General features: G+C 54.8%; 1 protein-coding gene across 1 annotated transcript in view; it reads left to right on the top strand.

The window, feature by feature from the left end:
* Positions 1–3,826, top strand: part of SND1 (staphylococcal nuclease and tudor domain containing 1) — a 421,336-nt gene extending 417,510 nt beyond the window's left edge. Inside the window, exons 21-24 of the mRNA XM_061414616.1 lie at positions 211–324; positions 1,072–1,275; positions 3,036–3,080; positions 3,190–3,826. Coding sequence (XP_061270600.1) covers positions 211–324; positions 1,072–1,275; positions 3,036–3,080; positions 3,190–3,255 — 429 coding nt within the window. The 3' untranslated portion in view covers positions 3,256–3,826. The remainder of the gene's footprint in view (positions 1–210; positions 325–1,071; positions 1,276–3,035; positions 3,081–3,189) is intronic.
* The last annotated feature ends 7,144 nt before the right edge of the window (positions 3,827–10,970 follow it).

The raw sequence follows: 10,970 nt of genomic DNA on the forward strand, positions 1-10,970 counted from the left end.
GCGGTGTCAGTTGGAGCCCCCAGGTGTGCCACCCCAGGCCCCGCCTCCCCAGCTTTGCTGACCCCGCAGGCCTGTGCCAGGCCTGTGCATGTGGAAGTGAGTCCGGGTGCGGGAGGGGAGAGTGCTCAGGGGCCTGGCCACTTGAGTCGTCCCCCGAGAGCAAGGGGGCTTCCAGTGTGTGACGCTGCTGGCCCCGTGTGTCCTCTGCAGAGGGAGATCCTGCCGTCCACCCGCCTGGGCACCTTGCCACCTGCCTTCAGCACCCGCGTGCTACCAGCTCAAGCCACGGAGTATGCCTTTGCCTTCATCCAGGTGCCCCAAGATGTGAGTCTCCCCCCCTTTCTTCCTCCCAAAGGGGACCATCCCCTGACACACGACCACTGCTGCGGCCCCAGCACGTACCCACGGGAACTAAATGCAAACCCATCCTGGGTCCCAACCCCCACCCCGACCCCCGCCCACTCTCACAGGGCTGAGCCCCTACCGTGGCCCTGGCTTGGGGCCTCTGCCTCTAGCCTGCGGGGCTCTGGGCTGCAATTGTCTCCCAATACTCCTTCCAGTCTCAGAGGGTGCCACCAGAAGTGACTGTCCCCAAACAGATCTGACCAGGTCACACCTCTGCCAGAAACCCTCCGCTGGGGCCACCCAGGCTGATAGGAGGAGGTGGAGACAGTGATGACGGTCTGTTAATCAAAGGGGAGAGAAGCGTGGCCAGGGAGGTCCGGGTCAAGGCGAGGTGGCCTTGGAGTATCTGAGCCAGCTCTTGAGGAGCAGCCATGTGCAGGGTTGGGGAGGGGAGCCTGGTGGGGCAGGGCACACTGGGTGAAGACTAGTCTGCCAGCTATAGGCAGTGGCAGGAGGTGAGTAGGGCCCTTGTCTGCCCTGGCAGAGAGGTGATTATTTGTATCATAGGTGAAAGGGGTCTGGGCACGGGGGGAGCTGAGTGGGGAGTGAGGTGATGCTGGCACATCTAGGCAGACTTCCTGGAGGTCCGGGACCAGGACCTGGGGCCCTCGCAGCCCTTGGCTGGCACTGGCCTCTCGTGCTGACCTGGGTCTGTGCCGGCCGCAGGAGGATGCTCGGACTGACGCGGTGGACAGCGTGGTGCGGGACATCCAGAACACGCAGTGCCTGCTCAACGTGGAGCACCTGAGCGCCGGCTGCCCGCACGTCACCCTGCAGTTCGCTGACTCCAAGGGGGACGTGGGGCTGGGCCTGGTGAAGGAGGGGCTGGTCATGGTGGAGGTGCGCAAGGAAAAGCAGTTCCAGAAAGTGGTACGTGCTGTGGGGGGTGGGACAAAAATGGTCCGTGCTGTGGGGGTGGAGCGGCCAGCCCCTGGCATCCCCCGCCACCTCCAGCGTCCCAGAGGAGGGTGGGTGCCCCAGGAGCCAGTGAGGGAGCAGGGACCCACCATCCTGCTGCTCCTGCGGGGGAAAGATAATGGATTTGGGTTTGTTGGGGTTTTTAAAAAAAAGTTAATTACTTAAATTAATTGGCTGCCGGTTTGGCTGAAAACTGCAGCTGCAAACTGGAGCAGAAAGTTTCCCTTTGCCCATCCCCCCTGGTGACAGGCCAGGATGCTGTGCCAGGGGTGGCGCGGAGAGGGTCACAGCCCAGCGCGCTGTCTCTCCGGTCCTCATGTCCTCCTCTCCGAGCCCATCAGCAGCTCCCAGCACTCAGTGCTGCCTGAGCCACTTACCCAGAAGACTGCCATAACCCCCTCCAGCCTGTGAGGAGCTGGACCTGAGTCCCGCCTCCCTCCTTCGTGAAACATCTGGCCCTGGGGATCAACCATTGGACACTTGAGTCTCCCGTTCATGAAGCGAGGAGAGCGCAACCAGCCTGACTGCTCCCTAGGGTGGACCATGAGGATGGGGTCTGCCAGCTGGGGAACCACCTTGCACAGCTCAGTGGTAGATCATTAGAGCCAGGCTTCTCCCACTCAGCACTGTTCCCATCCCAGTTCCCCAGCCTCTCCCCACGACAGGCCAGCCTCCAGGAACAGGCCAGGCTGGTGGGAAGCCCCCGTGCCCTTCTGCAGCACCCAGCTCCCCCGCCCTCCTGAGCTGAAGGGACTCAAGCGGCAGGGTTGAAACCAACATTCTTCTCTCTCCACTAGGCCTTGCCTCCCCCTTTTGCCTTTCCTCTCTCCGCATGTGCAGATGGGGGTTGGTGGGTCTGTAGCTCTGGTTATACAGGTTGCTAATTCATTTGGAACAAGACTTCACTGTGGATCACTCCTGTGTCTTGTCTGGACAGGAGGGGCCTGGCCCCTAGTCTCCCTGCAGTTTCTTGGATCACTCCTAGGAGTTAGCTTAAGTTTCACTATAAACCTGGAGATCTTAGTGTTCCCCATATGGAACTACCCATAACGTTTCTGGTGTCTGTGTGAGTGCTAAGTTGCTTCAGTCGTGTCCAACCCTGCAATTCTATGGACTGCAGCCCACCAGGCTCCTCTGTTTATGGGATTCTCCAAGCAAGAATACAGTGTCAAGAAACACCTAATGTGTTTGTTCATTCACTTACTCATTCTTTCGGTAAATGTTTACTGAGGATGTACAAATCTCTGAATAAGAGACAACATTCCTGCCCCATGGAACTTGCGTTCAAGCATGAGGAGACAAAGAATAAAATAAGTCAACAAAGTTAGACATTAGACGAGTGCAATGGAAAAAGAGAAAGTAGAAGTAAAGGGAATCGGGAATGTGGGGGAGTGGTCAAAATTTTAAAGAGGATCATATGAGGTCTCGTAAAGAAGGTGACTCTTAACCAGAGGCTTGAGCAGGCGGGATAGGTAGCCAGGTGGACAGGAGAGAGCAGCATGTTTCAGGTGATTAGGACAGCCAGTGCAGAGTCTGGGACAGCAAGAATACGGGGACTCTGCACTTGGATTTTCTTTGGAGGGAGCTGGGAACCCCTTGAGCAGGGGAGTAACGTGACCTTACCTGGGCCTCTCCCAGGCCCCTCTGGCTGCTCAGCTGCAAGTGTCCCCACCTTGACCATCCATCCCATTGTTTTCTTGCCCCCCCCGCAGATCACAGAATACCTGAATGCCCAGGAGTCAGCCAAGAGCGCCAGGGTGAGTTTTTGCCTCAGGAGCCCCAGAGGGTGCTGAGAGAGGGGCTTTGGCCGTCTGGGTTCCAGCCTGTCCCACCTTCCCTGACTAGCCATTTGCTGTTTTCTCACAGCTGAACCTGTGGCGCTATGGAGACTTCCGAGCCGACGACGCAGATGAGTTTGGCTACAGCCGCTAAGGAGGGCCCCGGGTCTGACCCCCAGCACAGCTCACGCCAGCACCCCTTCCTCTGCCGGCAGGGTGTTTTCAGCTCCAGACCTCAAATCAGGGGCATAGATTGGGTCCAGCTTTGCTTCAGTGTCTGGGAATGTCTCGTAGGACGGCATCTGGGCAGGGGGTGGGAAGAGCCCCCCCCCCCCCAACCACAGCTTTCAGGGGCAGACATTGTCTTCCAAAAGGACAGGCACTGCCCTCTACTGTCTCTCCCCGCTGATTTTGTTTCTATTTGGAGGTTTGTGGGGGTTTTGTTCTTTTTTTTTTTTAATTGTCCTCAAATCAGGAAGAAACATGAAAGACTTTGTCCTAATGGGGGGCTTAATCCTGGCCCCAAGGCCGGCTGCCGACTGGCACTCCACGTCCGTCCCAGACCGCCCTTCTCCCCAGCTCTCTGTCCAGCTGTTGATCATGTGATTTTTCTGATACGTCCATTCTCAAATGCCAGCCTGTCCACATCTGCCCCTTTGCCCAGCCCTCCCTATTTCTGTATTTAAAGCTTTTGAGGCCCAATAAAATAGTACATGCTGTCTGCAGCTCTATTGGTGATAGTGGAGCCCAGAGCCCAGAATCTCGACAGCTCCAGCCAAGAGGCGACCTGGCACTCAAATGACCCCCAAGTGTGCCTGACCATGCTCCCTGAAAACAGCCGGTCACGGAATCAGGGCAGAACTTCGGAGCAACTCCCGGGGCCTGGTGGGCATACCTGGCACTATGGCCATCGTGCAGAAGCCTGCAGGCCTTCTCTTTTGACTCATCTGCACGTGACTGCTCTCAAGAACCTCAGCAGCTCAGCATACGGTGCCCAGCCGAGAGGTTGCTGGGCCTGTCCTTTGGCTGGACCCACCAGCACCCCCCAAGGGACCAGCAGGGCTCGCTGAGAGAAGTGAGGTGAGTGCTGGCTTTCTGCTGCAGCGAAAGGAAAGCCTAGTGCCCAGGCAGACTGGCGCAGTGCACTGAGGTCGAGGCCCCTGGTCTCCACCCGGATCCCTCCAGTATCCACTGGAGAACGAGGGGCTCCAAGAGGGGTCGAGGCCCAGGCTGAGGAGAGCCAGTCTCTCCAGGTTAGCTCTGGCTCTGTTTGACTTGACAGGGTGCCCGCAACCCCAGACTACTCTAGGCCCCGAGGGGACACCCTAAGAGTGGCTGCTGTGGTGTGTGTGGTGAGATGCCCCTGTGCCTCTCAGGGTGAGAGAGCAGGTGTGCACGTGCTGTGGAGCTCATCGCTCCAGCACCTGTGGAGTCCAGGGAACCTGCCTGTTCCCCCAGACTCCAGAGCCCCATCCTTGTGGCCCTGACCTTCCTAGGCATGTACTCAAGTGGTGGCCTGTCTTCTCGGCAGCCCCCCTTTTCTGCCCCACATTCTGATCCAGGTTGATGCTTCAAGCTGCCGTGTATTAAGATTGGTCATTTCTTTAGTCAAGTCTTTGGGGAAAGTCAGAGGAGGTGGCCTTGTGGGGGATGGGGGGACGCTTTGTGGGGCCTGGCTGGTCAGTTCTCATCCATCAGTGAGGTCCGGGCCCCAGAAAATTCTGGCTCCTGGCAGTTCTGCCCCACACTCACTTATTCAGGCCCAGGGCTCATGTGGGGTTCTGCCCTGGACTCCCATCTCCCTCTACTTGCGGTGACTCCAGTTAAGGGGAGAGGCGAGAGAGAGGAACCAAGGGCAGGTGGGGAGGGCTGTCGCGTGCTATGCTGCAGCCGGAACCCCTGTGCCCCCTCCTCCCTGCAGGACTCATGGGCTCTGCCTGCCAGCTTTCTGGGTTGGAGTGTCTTTGATCCTCAGATCAGAACCTCTTCATGGTTCAGTAAACCATTTCCCATGGCTCTGGACAGCCCCAGTGGGGGCCCGAGAAGACTGCAGGAACGCAGGTGATGAAGTCTGCCCTCTGTCGTTGCTCCTAGAGAAGCTGTTCTAACCACTGCAGGCAGGCCCACTCTCACCATGGTCTCATTTTTATCCGTCGAGGAGACCGGTCAGAGAGAAGAGAATGCCCGTCTCACCCATTTCGCTCCCTTCTGGTGGGGCCCGGAGGTAGGCACTGTGTATTCACTGGAACACAGTTGGCAAAGGGGCAAAATGCCAGCCCACTCTTTCAGAAATCATGTCTCTGTCTTAACAGTTTCCTTGGTTACGTCTGCGCCCAAGGATAAACCCTCCATGGTTCTCCAGCTGAAGCGATGCCTGAGTCTTCCCCCTTCTTACGTTCTTGCTCCAAGGCTGATTTAGACAAAGGTCAGAGTGTTCACCAGGCCCGAGGCCTTGCTGCTACTGGTTTTGGCCCCAGCTCTGTGTTCTCTTTACCTTGTCAGTGGAGTTCCTGAGGTCTGTCCTGGCCAGGCAGGGCTGGGACTAGGGTGAGGTGAGGCAGGTGCCTAAAGTACAGAATTTAAGGAGGCGCTCAGAGTGTGCGGGTGCCTTGGCATATTTTCTTTTCATCCCCCGTTGAGGCCAGCCAGCATCAGCACTTGCGCAAATAGCACCAAAAAAGAAAAAACTATCTCCAAGGTCCTTCTCCTGCTAGAGTTGCAAAATATGCTCCTTGATGTTGGCTCATAAGCTCTGCCTCCCCATCCACCTTCCTAGTTGAGCAACAGAATTATTTGAGCACCTGTCATTCATCATCCATCCATCCACCAAACACAGGTTAAGACCCAGCAGCACGGGCACAGCCGCGGGTCTGCTGAGTGCCAAGACCACCTCCACAGGCTCTCAGTGTGCAGTCTAGGTGCCCAGGAGGCAGCAGATGCTGAAACCCCAGTAACAAGCCTCAGCAGTGGTCTCACCCCAGGACAAGGCTGAGGCCCTTGCCTACTGTTTAGGGAGGCGTCACAGAGGAGGAGGAGGGCGGAGTTGGACTGATGGATGGCAGGAGAGCAGCACTGCCAATCCGGGCAGGCTGGGAAGTTTCCCAGATTCAGAACTGATGCTGCGGACTCCACAGTTTAAGTCACCACTGGGATGAAGTCCTGACACCCAAGACCTCTCCCCAGCAACCCTCACCCACCTCCTCCCTGCCAGTGGGCAGGGCCAGTAGGGCGGGCAGACAGACAGTGGAGGAGGGTTCACACAACTGCCTCCGCTTTATTTATTGGTTTGATTACTTCTGCGTCCCAGGAAAAGAGGCAGTGGACCCCTTTTCTTGCTTTATCCCATGTTGGGAAGCAACAGGGAGGGGCTAGAGAACTGGTGCCTCAAGAGTGGTTATTGATGTCCTAATTACAAGAGGATGCTAATTTAATTTGAACCTAATTACAGTGTACTACCCTGGGTGGCATGTGTTTTAATAATTAACGTCCTTCAGATGCGTAGGAGTGTAATAATATTTACACTGGGTTGGCCAGCAGCCTGGGGAGGCGGGCTGGGGGCCCATCCGCCACCCTCCCCCCGGACAGCTTGGCTGCTAGCAGGTGGGGAAGATGGCACACGAGTCCTGGTTGGCTAGGATCTTGTCAGCCTTCCCGGGGAACATGCTTGGGCCTCATTGCCAGCCTCTTCCTTGACCCCGCAGGTCGCCCCACTTTGCGGGGAGCCAGGCTGGAAGTCTGGGAGGCATCACAGCCAGCAGCGTTCACGCCCCTCCCCCACCTCACACTGCGCCGCAACGACAGGACCCATCTCTGGTTTCCCTGGTGGCTCAGATGGTAAAGAATCTGCCTGCGATGCAGGAGACCTGCGTTCAATCCCTGGGTCAGGAAGATCCCGCGAAGAAGGGAATGGCAACCCACTCCAGTATTCTTGCCTGGAGAATTCCATGGACAGGGGAGCCTGGCAGGCTGCAGTCTCTGGGGTTGCAAGAGTCAGACACGACTGAGCGACTAACACACGCACACTGCCTACTTGGGCCTATCCGAAGGAAGGGCTTGTTTAGGGGAGAGGAAAGAGAACCACGTGGTTTTTCTTCTCTTTTTATTGAAATACACCTTCAGAAAGGTGCACAGATTATCATTGTGCAGCTCAGATTTTCACAAAGTGAACACAGCAATATAAGCACACAAAACCTAGAACATCACCAGCCCCTCGTAAGCTTGCCCTTCAGTCACTATCTCCCCCAAAGGCAGCCCTGTTTCATCCCAGTGGATGAGTTTTGACTGTCGTTGCATGTTTGTTTTTTGGGTTTTGCCTGGTTTTGATTTTTTATGTAAGTGGAGTCCTGCAGTATGTGTCCTCATGTGCCTGCCTTTTCTCGCTCAGCTCATCTGGGAGGTTCATCCTGGTTACATTAGCTGTGGTGTGTGCATCTCATTTCTGTACGCTCTGTTGTCTGAAGATACCACTCTTTGGTGGTTATAAAGGAGTCAGATGCTCAGCAATCTGCTAGAGCCAGAGCTCTGCCAGTTCCCAAAGGGAAATCTGCTCGTCCTCATTATGCAACTGGGGGAACGGGAGGCGACACGTTAGAGAAGGAGGAACACGATGGCAAGGCAGGGCCACTCCACCAACCATGAACCCAGAGCAGTGTGGTTGCCAGTGTGGCTCCCATGCCTAGCCTCTCAGATCCCTCAGCGGTGGGGAAAGGTTCTGTTAGCAAATTCTAGAAGCCAAGCAGAAAAACCAGGGATTTGAGAGATGGTGGGAGGGAACTTCGGTGTTTCTACCTAGACATCGTGCCAGGCCAATGCTTCTCTTAAGTGTGGCTGGCAAACCAGCAATCTCAGAGTCACCCAGGTTGCTTGCTAAAATGCAGCTTCCAAGAATAATGCCAGGACTCTATTGGGAATGGGGGTGGGGTGAGTGAGCTCAAGCCTCATCTATCATTGCAGGAATACAGTGAGTAACATTGTAACATTTGAAGTTGATAAAACAAGGAACTGGCCTATTGTTTAGCAATAAGATGGTAACCAACAGAAGATCTAAAATAGATAATGTAAAGTGGTTACCTGCCTGTAGGTAGCATTACTGGGGGTGGGGTGTGTACCCTCTTATTAATCCGTGTGTGCTATCCTTTCACCATTGATAAGCATTTCTCTCTTTTTTTAATTCACTCTCAGGTAGATACATATGTATCACTTCTCACTCCAGTCCTCAATTCCTGTGGGCCAGGGCCTGGGAATCTGCACTTTTGATGAGCTTCCTAGGTGACTCTGAGTTCTCGAGTTCAAGAATTAGCTATCACTGCCCACACTCATAAGACGAGAAAGGAGACAGAGTAACTCATCCAAGGTCACCCTGTTTATTAATGGCAGGGCCAGAAATAGAAAACAAGTCCCCGGACCCAGGCTGTGATTTTTCTCTACATCGTGGCTTTCCCCTTGGTGGGTACCCGTCCAATGGGCCTGGCTGTCAGAGGCCTGGGGGCAAGCTGGGGCAAGCTCAGCCGCGGGAGGCCAGGGGCCCAGGGCACTTCCACCTGTAGTGCGTTTATAACGCCTACTTCTTGCACACAGTTGCTGCTCGTGCCCTGCCAGCATCAGTGTCTGAGTCGTCTTCTCAGAAGGGACGCCGTCCAGAGCCCCCTGAACATCTAGGCCTTCAGCATCTACTGAGCACCTTCCAGTTCCAGGCACTGTTTTAAGGGCTAGGATAAAAAGAGTACTAAGCCCTGGCCTTGTGGGGCTTACCGTCTAGAGGACAGTAGGTCCTGGGTGATAGGCTTAGCTAACTTCACCCAGGTAGAGGTCTTACAGGTGCTGTGGTGTTCACTTGTCTGGTTGACCGAGTGCACGCCTCGAGTGCCAGCTAATCCCTCCTGGTGTGGGGCCAGGGGCTGCTTGCACAAGTAAGAACCCCCACCAGGGGTCATGTGTAGAAGTGGTCACTGCAGTTTTGTTCCTACTTCAAATCACTGGGCACAACAGACACCGCCAAGGCATATGCACACCACTGAGTAATATTCAGCAATGAAAATGCATGTATTGTGGTAACAACAACATGGATAAACTTTGGGAACAGTAAAGCAAGCACTTCTCAGAGAACTTCCTACCATATGATGCCATTATTCTAAAGTTCAAAGCTCAGGTAATACGTTGCTTACATGGGTGAGTATGTTAAGTGATCGTAAGATTTATGGGATGTTTTTAAGAGTGTAAAGGGACACTTCTTCCATTTGGACCACCGGCGTAAACTGGCGCTTTATTGAGCAGTCTGGGACACACTGACACCTTTGATGTTACATAATAAAACACCAAAACAACAGGATGAGAAGAAGTCTGGATAGTGGTCACTTCCGGCGGGGGGGCAGGGAACCCCGGTGGTGGGACAAAGAAGGATGTCAGAGATGTAAGCTACTGGGAAATGTCCCAGGTCTTGGTCAGGAAGGTAGGTTCATAGATGTTGTTAATGAGGTGGCATGGGAGCTCAAAAGAGAGAAAGCTGAATCTGTTCCTGAAAGTTAGGTGGCGTCATGGTAGGAGAAACCTCAAAAAGGAGCACTTCCCTCTGCCAGAGAAAGTTGTAGGTTTTTCAAGGATGAAGTGGTGGAGAGTGGGTCCAGTGAAGGCAACACATGGAGTAGGGAAGGCTGCCTGCCTGGATTCCAGGGTTGTGTACGGCCACAAAACCAAAGACCAGCTAAGGCTCCCACCGCCACCGCCAGGAAAAAGCCTGCACGAGACACCTGACTTCACAGTCCATGGGTAACTTCAAGCTGAGGTATAACTTAGAGTAAGGTGTGCACGCATCATGAGTATACAATTCATGAGTATTTACAGGTCTATACATCCCTGAAACCATACTCAGAAGGTCAGCATACCCAAAGGTTCCCTATGCCCCTCCCTCCCTGGCTAGGTTTTTAACTTTGTTGCCACAGTTTTGGCTTACTTGGTGCTAAAAGACATATTTTGGTACATAGTCTTTTTTGCCAGAGTGACCGAGCACACTTAGGCGTGTGTGACTTTGCAACCCCATGGACTGTAGCCCGCCAGGCTCCTCTTTCCATGGGGATTCTCCAGTCAAGAATACTGGTGTGGGTAGCCATGCCCTTCTTCCAGGGGATCTTCCCCACCCAGGAATCGAACCCAAGTCTCCTGCATTGTAGGTGGATTCTTTACCAGCTGAGCTACCAGGCAAGCCCCACCACAGCTGCTTCAGGACCTTGGACAAGACCAGCGGGAAGTCTCCGCCCCTGCTACATGAGGTCTCTGCTGCCTCCCTGGCAGCACAGATTCATCATTACCCCTGCTTAACAGAGTCATTATTCTAGGCCCCAGGCCCAGCCACTGTGCTCTGGGAGTGGGTGACATTGGGGCGGTTCAGTGAGCAGACAGCCTCAATGCATAGTCATCTGGGTGCCCAGGCCTGAGAAGCCACCTCCCCCTCTACACCCAGGCAGTTCTGGATCCACATCTCTGGATCACCTGGCCTGGTTCAGGCCAGGTGAGCATGCCTGAGGACAGAGCCCATGTCCTCAGTTGTCCACATGGAAGGAGAGGCCTGAGTCATGCCGAATGTAAGTGGTACGCTGCTAGGCTTTGGGATGTAGTCACAGGCCCAGTTCACCAGTTGGTCAGGTGTGTCTATGAGCCTCCGAGGCTTCATGGTGGAGGATATGGCAGTTTGCACAGCAGTCCTTCCATCAGCTGCAGGCTCCCGCCCTGCCTGCGTCAGCACCCCAGGCTGCCCTCTGTCCAGCCTGTCCTCATCCAGTGTGGTTCAGAGTCTGGGTTTCAAAGGATTTCTTGTGGAGCCTTAGGCTCAGCAAGCTAATTAACCTCTCTGACGTTGTTTCCTCATCTGTCAAC

The sequence above is a fragment of the Bos javanicus genome, chromosome 4, assembly GCF_032452875.1.
Source record: "Bos javanicus breed banteng chromosome 4, ARS-OSU_banteng_1.0, whole genome shotgun sequence".
NCBI classification, from domain to species: domain Eukaryota; kingdom Metazoa; phylum Chordata; class Mammalia; order Artiodactyla; family Bovidae; genus Bos; species Bos javanicus.